The sequence below is a fragment of the Sceloporus occidentalis genome, unplaced genomic scaffold (assembly GCF_023333645.1).
Source record: "Sceloporus occidentalis isolate IW3139 unplaced genomic scaffold, rSceOcc1.0.p SCAF_5, whole genome shotgun sequence".
NCBI classification, from domain to species: domain Eukaryota; kingdom Metazoa; phylum Chordata; class Lepidosauria; order Squamata; family Phrynosomatidae; genus Sceloporus; species Sceloporus occidentalis.
In genome coordinates this window covers 40,571,204-40,589,685 of record NW_028316985.1, presented here as the reverse complement: position 1 = coordinate 40,589,685, position 18,482 = coordinate 40,571,204, and the positions used below count along the sequence as shown (strand labels likewise).

The 18,482-nt window shown below is 38.2% G+C and overlaps 1 protein-coding gene across 4 annotated transcripts; it reads right to left on the bottom strand.

Annotated features, from left to right (window-relative positions):
* Positions 1–5,015: 5,015 nt before the first annotated feature.
* Positions 5,016–17,753, bottom strand: PDE6H (phosphodiesterase 6H). Of its 4 annotated transcripts, none has more exons than XM_089523821.1 (5): positions 17,654–17,748; positions 16,235–16,288; positions 11,438–11,630; positions 8,934–8,974; positions 5,016–6,592 (listed from the first exon to the last, which is right to left on the bottom strand). In XM_089523821.1, exons 3-5 carry the CDS (start codon positions 11,584–11,586, stop codon positions 6,516–6,518), a joined length of 267 nt encoding a protein of 88 aa, XP_089379947.1. In that variant the 5' UTR covers positions 11,587–11,630; positions 16,235–16,288; positions 17,654–17,748; the 3' UTR covers positions 5,016–6,515. The 4 variants fall into 4 exon arrangements, with proteins under 4 accessions (XP_089379947.1, XP_089379949.1, XP_089379946.1 ...); XM_089523823.1 differs by lacking the exon at positions 16,235–16,288 and adding an exon at positions 16,740–16,886 and having other exon boundaries at positions 17,654–17,706; XM_089523820.1 differs by lacking the exon at positions 16,235–16,288 and having other exon boundaries at positions 17,654–17,753.
* Between the last annotated feature and the right edge of the window lie 729 nt (positions 17,754–18,482).

The window sequence follows — 18,482 nt, the reverse complement described above, 5'->3', positions numbered from 1 at the left end:
TCCTCTCTTTCTACTGCCATCTACCTTCCATAGCATTATCGCCTTTTCTAGTGAGTCATGCCTTCGCATGATGTGGCCAAAGTATGACAACCTCAGCATAGTCATTCTGGCTTCCAGGAACAGCTGAGGCTTATTCTGTTCTAGAATCCATTTGTATGTCTTTGTGGCCATCCAACCTCGGCACTCTTTTCCGGCACCACATCTTAAATAAGTTGATTTTCTTCCTATCTGCTTTTTTCAATGTTCAGCTCTCACATCTGTACATGGTGATGGTGAATACAATGGCTTGGACGATTCTGACTTTAGTGCTCAGTGTTGTATATCTTTATGCTTTAGGATCTTCTCTAGTTCTTTCATAAGTGCCCTTCCCATTCCTAGTCTTCTTCTGACAGTATTTGATCCAAGGTATGGGAAACCTTTAACTATTTAAATATTAACTATATTGATCTATTAACTATATTTGGGTGAAAAATGGCTGCAACCTTTATTGGTAATAGCTACAGCAGGTTTAGTCCAGATGGGACATTGGGCCTGATGAACCCTCCAGGGGTTGTAGACTATGGAATGTCTGTAGACTGTAAATTTTGGAATGACCAGGAGGGACTCAAGATAACAGATTTGACAGCTGAGTACGCTATCTGAATTTAAAAGAGCATTAAGGACCAGTCTCTTCTGGCAGGCATATCCAGATGATTTTTAAATTGTGAATCTTTAATTATGAATTTTAAACGTGGATTGTTTTAGTATGTGTACATCTTATTTGTCCTTTTAAATTGATGTATTTTAACTGGTGTTGTTTGTTAATTGTTGTTGTTCCCTGACTCAATCCATGGGGAGATGGGGGGAGGGGGAGAAATAATAATAATAATAATAATAATAATGACGTATTGGGGGATCACTGGAGTGACAGAATTGAAATGTCACTTGGGCGTAAGCCTCTGTGTGAATACCCATCACATGGGTGTGAGTCTGTGTCCATCCCCCATCCTCATTTAGGTTTGGCCTGTGTCACCTTTATTCCCAAAGTCCTATAAGGGAACCCCAATTGAGTAGGACAAGCGCACTGGCCTCTCTGTCCCCTAAAGCAGATCTGATACTATGCTATACTTCCCACAAAACCTATGACAAACACTAGTGAAAGACAGAGGAAGAGAAAGTGGGATGAAAGTTGATAATGAACTGAGGCTCTGATGGTGGGAGTACACTTATATGTATCCCTGGCAGACCTGAGTGAAAACTTTGTCTTCTCTGATGAAGGCCCACCCTTGGGAAACTGGACCAATTCTGATTGGCCAGTTTTCCTGCCAAGTCTAGGGCCCACATGAATTGCACAGAATACCAGGAAGGAGGAGCAATGGTCACTCTGGAAAACGGCACCATGCCTCTGCTTTCCTTTTTCATGTCACAGAGTACAAAAATAGGTAAGTCTGAGGCCATCTCTTTAATTATCAACAAAAATTGTGCTGCAAAGCAAGTCATTGACTCCCAGCACCATCTTTCCAAGAATACCCAAAATACAAGGTTTTTTTTTGTATAATGTGTTTGTTAGCTGGCTTGTTTGCTTGTTTTGGTTGGGTATGGTTGCATTTTGTCATGGATACATACATACATACATGTATGTTTACCTATTTTTGTTTGTTTGCTTGTGTGTATGTATGAGGTTGATGTTTTGGGTGCATGCTTTTCTGAGCAACACCAGTTGATTTGCCATCTATGAACTGGCATTTTGTTGTGCTTCTTGTACCCAACATTGTAGCAATAGCAAGTACATTTCTATACTGCTTGTAAGTGCACTTAAGCACTTTCTAAGCAGTTTTACAAAGTGTAAGCTAATTGCCCCCAAGAATCTGAGTACTCCTTTTAGCGACCTACGGAAGGATGCAATCTTGAATTGAGTTTGAGCCCCTTTTCTGGTATTGAACTCGCAATCTTATGGTTTGTGAGTGAGGGGCTGCAGTACTGGCATTTAACCACTGTGCAACCAGGTTTTTGATATTTGATGCTCAGATCCAGCCTCTGGCAAAGTTACTGGTATGTATCTTAACATTTTGCTTTCTTAAAAAGGGAGATTGGAATAGAACACACTCTATGATTCTAAGTTCAAAAGAATGGTTTTATATTTTGGAGTATGTACTTGACCTCTTTGCAATAACCTTTTACTTACTGGTAGTTGTTGGCTTCCAGCATCATCTTTTCTTTTACCTTCACCACAGTCTGCTTGCCATGCTACCCATTTCCCTTGATCCCTTTTTAGCATTATCCTGAACCTAAATCCACATTTTTCAGGCTTGGTGCTTTCCACTTACTTGTGCCACACACACACACACACACACACACACACACACACAATTACAAAAGTAGTTTGCACTCAGTTAAAAGTAATTTGCACTCAATGGAGAGGGGAAGAACTGGTTTACCATATAATTCAACGCAGATGAGGAAGTTAGCATTAGGAACCATTCCTATACTTCGTTTGAAATTGTGTTAGCTTTAAGAGGAAGAATCAAATGCATGCAGTACTCAAAGTTTTTAAAACAACGTTTTATTTTGTTTTTATGTTTTATAGTAAAAGAATAAAGACATATCTATAATGGAGGATATGTACTATGACATTTTGACAGAATTTTAAACATGTTTATTTTCAAAATAGCACTTCCCATTTTACTGTTAAAACTTCAGGGAGCATGGATTCAAGAACAAAACACACATAAAAGAACCATGTATATGTATACATGTATATGTATAACTGGGAGGAAAAAACATAAGTGAACTATAAACATGTATACATACCATATTCCTCTGTAGAATATGATTTTTAAAAATAAATGTAATTGTCTTTAATGGTTGGAATAAAAATTAATAAAAATATGGTTTTAATAATCTTTACTAATAATTGAAGGAATACATAAATATTCCAGCTCAAGAAGATGTGCCCATGTAAGGTTATGACAGATGTTATAAACTTGCACTGCATTGCTGGTGAGGGGGTGAGGTGGAGGCTGCATCCTACTTTATAGGCAACTCCTTATTTAAATTATTATCCAGTTTAAAGATAAGGGACCATAAGGGGGCCCTTGAAGTTGCTTATCCATGGTTAGCACTTGGACAGCAAATCTATGCAGACATACAGGTCAACCAGTTAGTCTTTCCCACTATAATGAGATATTTATTTATTTATTTATTTAAATTATAGTAAACAGCTGGAATCCTTTTGGGGATTTATGTATATGTAAACACTGCATTTACAGTGTTATGCAGTGAATTCCATCTCAATCCGCCAATCTGCACTAACTAGGCAGCAGCCTTTGGGATCAATCGATGGGCTGACTGATGTTCCCATCCTTTCTTGTGAGGGATCTCTGGTGCGACAGGCAGAAGAAATTCCCCCTTGTGCTGGAGATCATGAGGATGGGACCATCAGCCTGCTTCTTCCCAATTGACAGGGAACAGAATCCCATTGTTGAAGTGGCTGCTTCATAATACATAGGGATTGGGGAGCTTTTACAGTCCCTGTGTATCCCATAAACTAGATGATACGCTATACAGCAATAATTCTGGCTGGCAGAAACCTCTCCACTTCACTGTACCTTAAAATCAAGTGTTAAGTGAGACTGAAGTAGCAGCATAAGGCCGGGGGGGGGGGGGGAGAGTTTCCCAATTGTAAGGTATAGTGTGTGGGACACAGGAATAAATATTTTAAGGTAACACTTTCCCATTGTAATGTCAAATAGCAAAAGTCAGTTACAGCAATGGTTCTCAACTTTTGCTCTCCAAAATGTTTGTGACTTCATTTCCAAAACTTCCTGGCCATTGATCCGAATGGCTGGGACTTCTGGGAACTTTGTCTCATGTCTGTGACAGCCCAGAAGTTGAGAAGCACTGATGTACAGTACAGTCTTTTCTTGATACCCAACAGTTGAGTGACCATATGAGTCAACTGAGACTAAGCTCTTTGGGACTCAGGTAACTGTAGGATTGCTCAGCCCTTCTTCACAATTAACTTTTCTTGGGTAAAAAAGGAAGGATTTAGAGGTTTCCAAGATAATTCCAACCACCATTACTCACCATCACCATGATAATTTGAACTGTGAGATACTAAAGCAAGGACAGGGTGTGAGAGCAACAATCAAAGTGCTTCCTGCAAACATATGTTCTTTCAGCCATGTGATTCTATCAAGATCCCCCATGTGCTGTTGTGGTATTATTGCTACTCACATACAATATTTTCTGATTTGGGTATACACATAGGCATAATGAGGGTGGAAACATGATAAACACACACACACACAATGTATCTTGTGAGAACCATGCACATTTCTATCTTCTACCATATACATGTGGGAAAGTAGATCCTCACCTGATCTTCAAATCTGATAGAGTATATTTCCCTTTAAAGTCAAGTGTACATCTGTAGAGAAAATGCTGTTTGTGAAGCAGCTTTCAGAGTTTACTTATAGGATAGGTTGAAAGAAGAAAGATATCATAACTGAAGCTTATGTAGTTTTAAATCAAAGCCCATCATATCTAGCAACTGTACATATGGATGTATGGGGAGAATTGTGGTCCAAAGATACCAAATTTATCTTGTGCAGTGATTTAAAAGAAAACCTGTACAAGCTGACGCATAGATAGTATCTAACTCTAAATAAGCTGTTGAAAATGTCCCAGAATGTTTTAAACCAATGTTAAGCATGTCAGCATAAGAAAAGTGGGTTTTTTCATATGTGGTGGACTTGTTAAAAGGCAAAAAGTTACTGGTCTAAGATTTATATGTTAATGCAAATATATATATATACTTTGTAATGTTACCACAAATATTTTTGCTGGGCATTATGGACAAGGAATTGGAGAGTAAATACTCCTTTGATATATGACAACAGCAACGAAAATATTGTTTAGTTAAACTTGGAAACAAACTGAAGCACCAAAGATGAAGACTGGATTATTAAGGTTGCTGAGATAGCCAAATGGTCAAATTAATGCAGGTTCTAAAAGATAATAAGCCAACTGAAGACTTTTTGAAAGACTGGAAGCTGTTTATTGATTTTATGAAGAATAAGAAATCTAAAAATGTAATAATCTGTGGTTATGGTGTTTAGTAATTTTAGTAGGCTTATTCAGTTGGATTTGCAATGGTAGAACAATTTTTCTATCCTTTTAACTTTTCTTTTCATTACAGTAAAGCCTAGGGAGAGTCAGAGCCTTATTGTGTATTAGCTCTTTTTAAATTCATTCCCCCCCACATCTTTTTCTCTCTCTTTTTCTTCTTTCTGCCTTTTCATGTTGTGAATGTATACTACTTGATTGTAAGACTGTGTTGAAATTAATTTCTTAATAAAGGTGTATGTATGTGGGGGGAGAACAGAAGACAGTTCTATTTGCTGTTTCCAAGTAAGCTGAAATGCTATGCCATGCATGTCTACTCAGAAGTAAGGGGCTGTACAGATTGCCCCTAAGGGGCAGTGAGAGGCTGCCCCTTTCCTGCCAGATCAGGGCCATGGCAACTTCACGCAGTGGCCCCTATCCAGAGTTAGGGCAAGCATCGTCAGGACACTGAGCCCTGACTTCACCCACAGGCTGGCGCTTTCTGCCGGTCTGTATAGGGCCTCACTATATTTATGATAGATTACTCACAGGCAAGCATATATAAGATTACAGCCTGATTCACTGTAGGCAGCCCTCATATTTTCTTAACTAAATTCTACCAATGAAAACTAGAACAAGCTATGTAGAGTTTAATAATAAAATGGGACATTCACTTGGGAGATTTTGAAATGCCCAGTTGATATGAAACATGAATGTACCTAATATCTTCAGAAGAAAAGCTAGTCCCCTGCAATTAACTTTATAAAACTGTGACCCAAGAAGAATGTAAAGGTAGGACTAGAGACATGAAGCCTCATGGTTGATGTGGTGTTAACTTCCCACAGAACACAGCAGGTTCCCAAATCTTTTCCTGGCACAATGGGTTCTTAGTTTTGCAACCCTTGGGACGTTCTTTTTTTTTTTTTGGCCATTTGTTACCTTGGAATGTCATTCAGATCTTGTAGCTATTTGCATACATGCACAGGCGAGGTATTACTGTGGAGTTTAATACTGGATTAAACTGCAGAGAACTCTAGGATTGCCTGTATAGGCACGCACATTCACAAGATGGAGAATTATGGGCAAGATTTTAAAATATATACAAAGAAATCACAATTGGATACATGTCATACATGGACATGCCATATATTTTAGGTAGAAAGAACCCAAGCTATTTTACAGGAAAATATGCAGATGCTTTTCAGGTTATTAAGTGATCAGCCAATTGGGTATTTTAGCAGCATTTCTTAATTTCTTGCAAAGTTAACCCAAAAAACACAGTTGGCCAGAACTGACTTATATCCATAAAGCCAACTGTTTCTGTATGATGCCATCATTTTGGATGAAGGGTAGAAATAAGTCTTATGGGTGATGAGGACTGTTCCATAACTCCCAATGTCACTAAATAAACAAGCAAAGATTCTGAGGGCTTAGATGATTCCAAACTGTGCCAACTCATGAAGCTCCAGATGGCTGAAAGCTTCCCAGGGGCAGATCACTGTGATATCTACAAAAAATAGGAGAAAAAAGAAATTATTATTGTTATTTGCAGTCAAGTTGGCTTCAATTTATGGCAGCTCTATGAGAGACCTCCAAGACATCCTATTATACAAAGCACTGCCAAGGTCTTGCAGACTCAGGGTCATGGCTTTCTTGATCCACCAATAATATGGTCTTCCTTTTTCCTACTGCCTTCAACTTTACCAACCGTTATTGTGTACAGTGGGCTCTTGTTATCTGCTGGGGTTTGGTACCAAAAATTCATGGATGCTCAAGCCCTATTTAATACAGTGGTATAGTAAAAGATGCCAGCCACAAATGCTGGCGAAACATCAAGAATAAACTCTTCTAGAACATGGCCATATAGCCTGAAAAACCCACAAAAATCTATTTCAATGTTACCATCATCCACTTTAAAGTTATGTAAATCATCAGTGGTCATTAGTTTTGTTTTCTTAAAGTTCAGCTGTAAACCTGCATCAGCACTTTCTTCCTTGACTTTTATCAATAGGCATTCCACAAGTCTCATATTTTCTGCTAGTAATATGGTTTGAAAGACCCTGACAGCTGACATTCTACCAACAACACAAAATGATAGAGGCTTGCCTCACAGAAGTACGCAGCGTCACAGTCGTTGAAAAGTAATGCCATGGTGAAGATAAATTATTTTGCCCAAATACATCAAGCTGGATAACTCAATGTATGCAGAAATGTTACTTGTAGGGGCCTCCATACAAAAAGGGATTGGAACAATGGTGCCAATTATCTTGAAGTTTAAAGTGAGCAACCATGTGGCAACTAAAAAACTAGCATATAAAGTACTCATGAGGATTCCCTTGATTCCTTTCTCTTTACGTTTGATTAGGGAATCATGTCGGATTCATGCCTGTTTGTTTATACATTTCTTCTACCCTATTTCTCTAAGTTTGTGATTATGTTTTTAAAAAACCATATGAAAATTCCTATTCAATGATGATGTAAATTAATGAATTTATTTTTCTCAGATACTACACATTCCCCTCAAAGTACATATTTCTAAACTAATTTTATGCTAAAATAGATAGCATAAATGTGCATTTTAGCACATTTTTGGAGCAAGGCTGCAAAGTAACAGTATTCCAATCTGCACATTAGCCAAGGAGTATGGATCAGGTCGGTTTAATTCAAAGTATTAACTGACTGAAATCTCCCAGGATTACTGTTTTGAATTATATATTACCTCAAGCTGATATCTGTTGCTGATCTCTCTCATTCTTGGGCTCTCACAGAAATTAAAAATTTCAAAACCTTTTTGAATCTCTGTGGCTATATTCCATAAGGACTGTCTTAACACCAATATCCATGAAGATCATTAGCTCAGATTCTATTTGATCTAATGATCTGCCAAAAAGAACTTCATGCATCATCCTTGGAAGAGATATCATGTTTTTCACAATTTTGTCTGCTTTAAAAAAGGCTATGTGGCATAACCTTGGCAGGTACTATAATACTTGTGTTGTTTTTTTTAAAAAAATTGAGCTGAGTTGAAACATTGTCTTACTAAACTTGCTAATTTTACCCAACTGTCTTTTTATACAATGTAATCAGGTACTGCAAATTCATCAGAACAACCATCGTAATTCTTCATTACTATGTGTGAGCTAGCAGTGTGTATGTCAACTGCATATGCGGAAAAACCCTAAGATACTCTAAACTTAAGGAGTCACACAACGCATTTTGACTGAAATTAATTGCCATGGAAAAATATAATGACAGCTAGTATTGATGGTTTTAAGAACACCTTGTTTATGGATAATAAATCTGTTAGCAAGATCTAGAAACTGAACCTTTGTGTTCAGAAGTCTTTGACTACCAGAAACTGTGGAAGCTGCAGGGCCAACCCTACCATTAGATAGAGACGGCTATCTCAGGTGGCAGATGTTGAAAGGACAAGGAATCATTTTTACTTTTTTGTTATTGTAATTTTTCTTCTAAGTAAGGGGAGGTGTTGGCAGATTTTCTGATTTATGTCAGAAATAGTGCCCCTTTCTATCCATTTTCTGATAGAAATGGATAGAAAAAGGCACTATTTGGTGCTCTTCCTGAAGCAGCAAAATATTTAGGTTTGGTTCTGGGGAGCTGTTCATGATGTGAATCATGGAAAACGTTTAGAACCACATGGATGACCATTCTGAGAAGCAGCAAACAGGATTAGATGACCCCATCTGTGCTAAATGATCCAGCAAGTCCTTTCTGATAAAAAGAATGTAGAAAAATAATCCTTCCTAATTTATTTACCATCTGGATTAAGACAAATCACATTCAGCTCATCAAAGGAATGCCTCAAAGCAATATTTTATCTTATTTACCTGTTCCAAGTCCTTCCATTCCTGGTATATCATCTCCAAACCTACAGAAATACAAAAAAGGAGAGATGAGGTGAAGTCCAAGAAAGGGAAGGAGAAGACCTGCTTATGTATTGATATTTAAAACAAATATGACAATCCTGAGAGGAGAATGAGAACATAAAAGGGAATGGGATAGTCAAGAGTTGCACTAATTGCAGGCTCAAGCCTTATAACTGATGTGCTCACTCTATCTTTATTAGTGAGTTCATGTATTTGCTTGTCCTCATTTTGCATGTTAAGTGTTGGGATTATAAACAGGTGGAACTGCAAATCCAGAGACAAATGGAAGGGCAGCTTTAAATAAAACATAATCTGTTCCTCACACTCAGGTACATGTGATCTGTTTAGATCAGAGAACCCGCCCATGAAAGGGGCCTTATATAACTGAGTGAATGGTCTTTCTCCATTTCCAAGTAAGGCTGTTGCCATTTGCTATGCCTTCCTGCATTTTATAAAACAGAGGTAGGGGTTTCTAGACATTGCCACCTTACACTTTTAACCTTTCTTCTCTGTTTTTCTCATCTGTTTCCTGCCCCCATGTCCACAAAAATATGTTAATAGGCAAAAGACATAGCTTCATGTCTTTTGACTGGTAATATTAGGCACCCATACCCTCTGTCTAGAAGCACCTGGGGACTAATGAATAATAGCATTTCTGCTCAGGAATTGTACATCCTTTCAGCTTTAGTGAATAATTGCAAAAGCATTAGGAAGAGCAGTATTAGTGCAAAATAAAATACTTTGTAATATTTTGAGTATTATTCTTCTGGGTCACCCATGCAAACCTTGTCATGCACTGACTCACCAGGACATAATGTAGGGTCATTGTGGATACTTTGTCATCCCCAAAATCCCCCAACAACCCCAAAATAAATTTTATGTACATACTTTCGTCATCCATAACTTCAACTTAATTTATGCATCTGAGGAAGTAGACTGAAGTGTATGAAAGCTCATGCTGCCAACTTCTTTATTTCAGTTAGTCTCAAAGGTGCTACAAGATCTCTCTACATATTAATTTATGAATGTGACCTGTAAAGGTTATTGTAATCTTATATTTTAATTCACTGACCTTACATTTTGTCTGAGGAATTGCTACCTTGTTATTTTTTCAGTATAATAGTTGCATGTTACATTTTAAATTAAAATAAGAGACTGAGCAAAGCCTTATAGAATATGTCTTGAGAAATACGAAGAAATATATTTCTTCCTAGACATACAGGAAGAGAACTTCTGGTAGTCAGACAGTTGTTAAATGTGACAACACGTCCTCATCATGCTAGCTCATGACAAACAGAACAGGATCTTTTAAAAATGTCATTAGCTGAGAGAAAGGGGTCCTGCGTATAGATTCTTAAAATTGACTGGGGTTCATTTACCAAGATATAAAGGATTCCAGACTTTTCCAAATGGCCGTAGCAAGTCAAAGGTATATCCAAATCACATCAGCAATCAATGGCTATGTCATCATGGAAACTACTGGAATGCTGCTGTTTTCTGTGTTCCTGCTCTAACACTCATCTTGTGTTATCCTGTTTGATCATTATTTTCTGTTTCAAGCTTTCACCTGAGAGTCCACCAGGAAATCTGTAATGGTAAACAGATCTCCTAAGAAGACTTTTGTTTACTTTTCTGTGTTACCCAGTACAATTAATTCTCACAACAACAACAACAACAACTCTAATAGGCACCAGCTCCATTTACAGTGCACACCTATGTATTTTTCTACATGCACACACCACTTTGAAGCAGTGGAATGCTTACCAAGGATTCAGATTTCTTAGGAGCAACAACTCCCCGAGGACTTATGACACCTCTATGATATAAGGTATATGTATACATATATACAAGTTGAGCACTAGGTCAATACCATTAACAGCTTCAATAGATACATGCTGTCACAAGCTTAGGGAAATACATAGTCCCATATCATTTAATGAAGAAATTAAAGTATCGGTAGCTGTCTGCCCCTAGAGACAGTTCTAGCACAGACTGTCTATATATAGACTATAGGGTAGCTCGCTTCCAATGTTCTCAAATTCTGAATTAACACATTCCTCAGAGAGCAGAGAAGACAGATATAAGTCATCTCTAGCTAAGGCCTGTGTATCCTGGTAGTATTCCTCCTCCTGTTATAATGCAACAATAGAACTTTACAAACCTGTCAGCTATTTGTTCTCAAGTCTTTGGGAGCTCTTAGTTCAGGCACCTACAATTGATTTTGGGTGTTACCAGTTCCACCTTACTGAAAATTAGAGGGGGTTCTCAGTCCCACTTCTAGTTATTCATAGGGCCTGGACTTCAAAGAATTGCTAAAGAAGTCATTTTGACCAATCCCAAACCCATAACTGTATGGTTACATAGCAATGAGTAAATCCCATTGGGTGTTATGGAAGCTGACTGGTATTGTACAACCTTAATAGGCATTTGCAAACTAATTCTCTGTTGAATTTTCCTCCTCTTACCCTTTTACTCCTTTCTTTGGGGGCTTGCTCTTGAACTGTCGTGTTTGCCTTTGCTTGAACTTGGGAGGCCCCTTGCGTGGCGTGGTAGGCCCAGTGGTTGCTGCTGCGTCTGCATTGAGGTTAGCCGCAGGAGGATTGTTCTCTGTCATTTTTCAGCTGCTCTGAGGCACTCAATTTTTTCGGACTGTTCTCTCTAGAAGGGAAGTCAACACAGTTAATGACATTTGGGAAGGGGGCAATATTTGATCAGTTATTATATTTGATGCCATAACAGATTGAAAGAGAGATGTTCTTGGTAGCTACTCCAGGCTAAAGCAGATCCATAGGCTTGGATACTTTTACCAAATTTAACTGAAAACAGGACCTGTATAACTTTGTGTAAACATGATGACTTTGATGGGGTGTGATACCTTTCTGCTCTGTGGAACTGTGACTTCACAAGCTCCCTTTGCCAAGGCATACACTTTTTAAAAAGTGATGGGGGCCTTGCTTGCCCTCAGTTTAATTTGCACTACTATATAACCCCCAGTCTCTGAAAACTCACATAAAAAAACCACAGCAAGATGTATTGCTCTGAGCTCACCTTCATTGGCATCCCGTTCATGACATATGCAGGCATGTATGTCTTTTTTTTTGTCTTTGTGGAGGTTCGCATTGTCTTCCACCCCTGCAGTGACCATAGCCATCATCTGGACTCACCATTTAGCTGCTGCAGCATCTCAAAGTAGCCATTCTATGGTTGGGGGTGGGGGTAGTGGAGTTGGAAGTTGGAGAAATGTCTGGTTATTTCCTTGTAGCCAGATGGAAACCAATGACATCCAATGAGACTTCCGGAGGACTCCAATGAATCTCAGTGGATGATGAAATAGGTCTGCTTTTGGCCAGAAGGACATAGCCAGATATTCTCTGTCATCCCTTCCCACTTTTCACCAGGCATAGAGTAGCCGTGGGAGGTGGGCTGCAGTAGCAAAACAGTGAATCTAGGCAGCTGAGATGAGAAATGTAGTATAATTGCTATGCTGTGCCATACCGGATCTTGGCCCTTGATGTGAAATTTGAGAGTTGCCCTGACCAGATTGCCTGCCTGCCTTATAGGGCAGAAATTCAACAGAGACAGCAAATTGAAAAAATGTAGCCACTGGTGTTTTTTCTTTTTCTTTTGACAATGACAACTCTATTCATTATGCAACTTTTTAAAAGCATAAAATGTCCAGGAAACAGAGGACCATTCTTTCTGTCTAGGTTACTCTCTAGCATGAACCAGAAAAGCAAATGTAGCAGCCTATCTTTGCTCACCAGTCTTTCTGCTAACTGCAGAATTCCTGGATGATAAGACCAGGTGGTCACTTAAACATAATGGAGTAATTATGCACTTGACTGTGATCCTTCTGGATTTCCATTTATTGGTTTTTTTATTGGTGGAACACATGCTTTATATCCAGAAGGTCACAGTTTCAATCCCTGGCATTTCCAGGTTAAAAATGAGAAATTAACAAATGATGAGAAAGACTCCTATCTGAGATCCTGGGAAGCATTAACAGTCTGAGTAAACAAGGTGGAACTAGATAAGCGGTGGAAATCATATGGCCTATATAGGCTACAAACAGCTCCCCTGGGCTATTTTCACAGTTCTGAGGCTCCTCTTGGATATTTCCCACATGGTTCAGATGGATAAATACTCTACCTTGATCAATGATAAGTTCCTATTTTTTACTGATTAAAATCAGCATTTATTATATCTATTATTATTTACTTATACGTAGAACATTTGAAATAGAGAAAAATTGATTGCTTCTCTTAACTATATTGATTAGGAGGATTTTAAAGTTATTCATGACATTATTTTACATAGTAAGGTGGGAGCTAAAGCCCACCATGACAACTCAGTGGATGTATTGTTGAAATGGGTTTTCCATATCTTAGATAAGCATTGCCGATGGCCACAGCAGCCGAAGCAAATTGCTCCTAGACTGCACCAGACTAGTTTAGATTGCAGGCAGACTAGAATTATTGGATACATTCACAGGACATGACAGGCCAGAGAATTTTGGTTTTGGGGTTGTCGGCCTTTTCAAATCCTAGTCTATAACACTGAATTCATCTTCTTTTTAAACATTGTATATCCATGTCTTCTTCCTGAGAGCCAGAGTAATCTTTTGTAGAAGAGGACAGGGCTTCTGTATCATAAGTTTATCTATACTTAAAATGTTGAACATAAGAAAGAATTTTGGAAATGGTGAAAAAAGTTGCTTGTGGTGGAGGTGATAAAAGTCAAATCTGCTGAAATTTTCTGCTTCCCACATTGGCTAAAAGAGAAGACATTCTTTGCTCATTGGCAGTTGTTAAGTTCCCCATTATTTTTAATTTCCTTTAAAATCCTAAACATAACAACAGTGACAAGAAGTATAGACATTGCCCACAAATCTGACCAACCTTCGGCCAAGATGTCAACCATTTATGGATTTCCATTTTGCCAGGTGCAGACCAGTGTGCTTATTTATACTAAAAAGACTTGCCCTTTGGCTCAAACAACAATCTGTTTTTTTTCCTTTCTCTGTGGGATTCTCACTTCCACTTTACATAAAATATCCATCTTTGTTGTTTCAGCCATTACATTAAGACTAATGCTGGTTAGGATAAATCTGCCTTTTCCCAGAAGGGAAAAAAAGTATGCCCTTTCCTTTCTCCCATCAGATATGTCAAATCCCAAGCATCCTGTTTCTGCCCCTTGCACAAGTTATATAACTCTCATTCTAGACCTTTCCCTTCATCATGGCAACCCTGCTGAGAAAGGACAAAATTAGCCCCGACGTCTCTGAAAGAAGCTTAGTCTCTTTATCCCTGAGTATTACACTGGTACAACAGCATAATATCTCATCACAATTCTGCCTTTATAACTCTAGCTTATAAAAACATGCATGTAAATCTCAGGATACAGTGAGAATTTTCACAGACAGAAACAACTTCTAGACATTACACAAAGGGGGATACTTATAATTTAAAACTTTTCTAAAAAGAAAGTTAACACTTTTGCATCAATAACATTTGGAAAAAGAGGGGAAAGCTCTTGAACGTAAGGAGAAGACCCTACTTTGTAACCATTAAATTATGCACTATCATAACTCAGTACATGGCTTATTTATGAGATGACAAGAATACTTCAGCAGCCACTTTGTTCAGGATTGTTGTCTTCTTTGGCAGAAAGCTTCAATTTCATAAATAAATGACAACATCATAATACACTATTAGTTTCTCTTTGTTCCCATTTAGTACATGCTGAAATTATAAAAATCAACAGCAAAAGAAAGAACACTGGAGAATCTTTAGGTGCTTGTGTTTGCTTTGCTCTTGTGAACAAAGCAATCAAGGTACAAACACTTTGGGCACATATTGTCTGCAACCACAAACTTCCTGGACGTATATGAAGTTTCATTCTGCCTTTAGATTTAGCATATATGGCTTGATGTATGTTATTAAGCATGTTGAATTCAGTAGGAATTACACCCAATAAATGTGTAGTGGGTTGTAGTTTACCATTTCTCACACATTCTTCCTTAGGAAGCCACACTAAACTTCCTTAGGAAGCCACACTAAACATCTTAAGTAAACATCAATCAGTCAATCAATCAGTCAATCAATGCAAGGTTGCTTATAGAATAAAATGCACTGGACTGCTAGTTATAATAAAACATAACACTACATTTCTCAGCAAACATGGAGACAATCCTTATGCTTTGAACATCTATTATTTGACTCAGTGAAGAGAAATTATTTCCATTTTACAGATAAGAAAATGAGATGGAACAAAAGACAATCTGATCAAGGACATTTCTGGGAGAGCTGAGAATTAACTCCAACTCCTGAAATCATGCATCCCGTTCAAACAGTCAAACCCCTGACATCCTGCATCCCATTCAGCCCCTGGAATCCCTGCATCCCATTCATTGCTGAAGCCAAGGATGTTGTGCCAATTTGCACTAGCCCAAACAGACATACTTTACAGTTTCTGTTTCAATGATGTTAATTTAAAGAGGTTATCAAAATGGTCAGTCTTATTCTAAGAATTTTTATTCCATACGCACCCACAGTTTACATTTTTTCTATGATAACAGTCAGTAGGAGAAACCATCCAGTGAGAGGCATACTATTAGGATTTTTTCCTGCCCTTTTCTCTTTTTAAAAAAGCCTAAAAATGAATTGTTTCCCCTACTATAGTAGGGAATCTTTTCTACCAAAATCAGAAATTTACCACTTGGTTCTCCAACAAAGCTGTTTGCTAATCCACTGAATGAGTTTCTAGCTGGAATTAATCAAGTAAAAGCACACATCTGATTTCTTTATTCCAGTCTATCTGCTCCAGTTTTCACTAGCTCCTTACTGTATCAAGTGCCTAAACTGAATCTCCTAGCTTGGTTTTGATCTTTTTCATAGTGCTTTCGAACTCCTCTTTTGATCCTTACCTCTCTCAGGGAATGTTCAACAGCAATTCTGCTAGTAAAGTTGCCTGTTGCTATTACCAAATCCCCCACAATTCTGAGATGAGCAATCTAGTGCAGGCACTAGTAGTGAAATATAACTTGAAAATGGCTGTACAGTTAAGTGTCCTTTCTCTTCCCACCTTCATCCTCCGCCTCCAGCCTCAAGCCCAGCATTTTCTAATTGATTCTGACAAATCCTTATTTAGTGTAGGAGTTGATCCTTTGTGTAATGACCTTGCTTACGTGGATGGTTAATTTTATCTAATGCAATCTGTCCATGATAATATTCTTAGTGTGGTGCTGTCAGGTGGAAACTCACCCTTGGATTGGCTTTCAAGTTAATCTTCCTCCTGCTCTTTTTCTTCTGTTTGTCCTGTAAACAAGAAGGCTTGTGTGCAAATGGCAAATCGCTTCTTCCTAATCCACCCCTTTCACAGTTTTAATCTCTGATCCTTCAGGAAAGACAAAACATATGCTGAGGCTATTATCTTTTCTAGCATGACAAGGCTCAAAACTCCACATGGGCTGCTCAGAGCCTGTTTAATGGAGACTTCTCACATACACACTCCATGTCTGATAGGGACATCTTGCAGGGCCACGGAAAGACCAAAGCAGAAATTAGCCACGCAAGGCTGATGCAATTTTAACATTGTACCAAAGTGGATGACACTGGGCTCAGTGTGATCTGTCTTCAGGTCTTCTCCACAAAGTCTGAAAATCCAACCTTCAGAAAAAGCCATTCAGATTCTTCTCAATATGGCAATGCTGCATCAGACAAACTCATAGTGTAGTACCATTAAGACTTCCTTCTACCAATTTCCTACCTTGAATTTTCTTAATCCATTGTAAAATGTGATTCCAGATTCATATTCCAGATTCCTTCCTGTTTGGGGATGACTTGTACTAATTGCCCATAATGAATATTTCCAGCAACAGTATTTGATGATGACAAGCTTCTTTTCTTCTTCTTACTTCAAAAACACAGTTCTTTAGAAGGAGAAAATTCCTCTTCCCTTACAAACCTATGAATATTTCTAAACAAAAATAAATGCAATCCTCACATGCTTTCATAGTAGGAACCATTAGATAGCTCTCCTTGGCAGTGAGTATTCCAATAGCAAGTAGTCAAAACTATGATCCAGCAGTCAAGGCAACTTGCAATTTGTTGGGTAGTCATTGAAATTGGAAAATCTTCCTTCAAATAATGTCAATGATAAAACTCTCACTGTTTCTAATAGAGCATTTTGAGAAGTACCACTACTACGCCAAGCCATGTGATACTCGGTATTTCCCACTGCAGTGAGATTTTTGTGCATCCTCTGCTCTTTAATTATGCTTCAAACACATTGAATATTTTTTTCAGCAATATTTCCCAGCAAACCCAGCCAAATACATTGAACCATATGAACTACAACTGCCAACTGGTAGACTAAAATGCTGCCAAGAAAGAAGTGACAAAACTAACCCAATCTTGCCTGGGTGCTTCGATCACAATCTAGTCAATAAAGAATTACTGCATCTGACTTATCAACAACAACTTGCAACTTTCACACTAAATTATCTTTACTGATAGTGTCTAAGAGATCAAAGGACAAGAAAATTCAAACGGGTCTGTCTGGGCTTCATTCAGTACGTACATTAAGCTTTCTACTTTTAAAGCATGAACCACCACACTTTTTTGCCTTCCCTCCCTGCTCCACTGACTGTGAGATATAGAGATTTAAATTAAAAAACTTACAGTGTTTGGGGCTCCGCTTGGAAACCATGAAGTTATCTTCCATCCATTTTGATTAGAAAAATTTCAGAAAGGCAATTCATCCTCCAGAAATACTTCAAGCACTCCTAATCCACCTGATGACATCACTGTCCAGTGCCACCAATGACAGTGTCTCATGCCTCAGAGGAGGAGCAAACATGTTTCTGAGAATGCTGATCCCAGCTTTACTTTGGAGTGCATTTGGGGAGACGTGTATTAGTAGAATATTGCAGACGCCAAATACTCCCCAGAGAATGACACAAGTCTCCCTGCTAGGCAGGTGGGTAAACTGTGGTTGTCCATGTATTGTTGGACTCCAGCTCCCATCCTCCTTCTTTGGCTATGCTGGTAGGGCCAATGAGAGCTGTAATCCAATAGTATCTGAAAAGCCACAAACTGTCCACCCGTAGTAGACTTTTCCATAACTTTTTACTGGCATTCCATTTTGTCTGTGAGTGAAAAGAAAGGTGATTAGGCCAACAACCCTTTGTTTTGTAGTCACACAGTATGTGTGGAAAATACTACCACTGCCTCAATAACGGGTTCCTACCAAAATGACTGGAAATGTAACAACAACAAGTGTATTAAATTCAATGACTTAGTTCCAGATATAGCCATACTAAAGAATTGACATTGAAATGAGATCTAAATTAGTCATTCATTGAATTAATACACATAATTGCACAATTTTGTTCAGGGTCAACCAAGCACATATGTGGTAATGGTTTTCCATTTTCTTTGGAAAACCACATAGCATTGCTATACTATATAGTGTTACAGGTATTAGTGCAAATCATTAATTTAACAGATC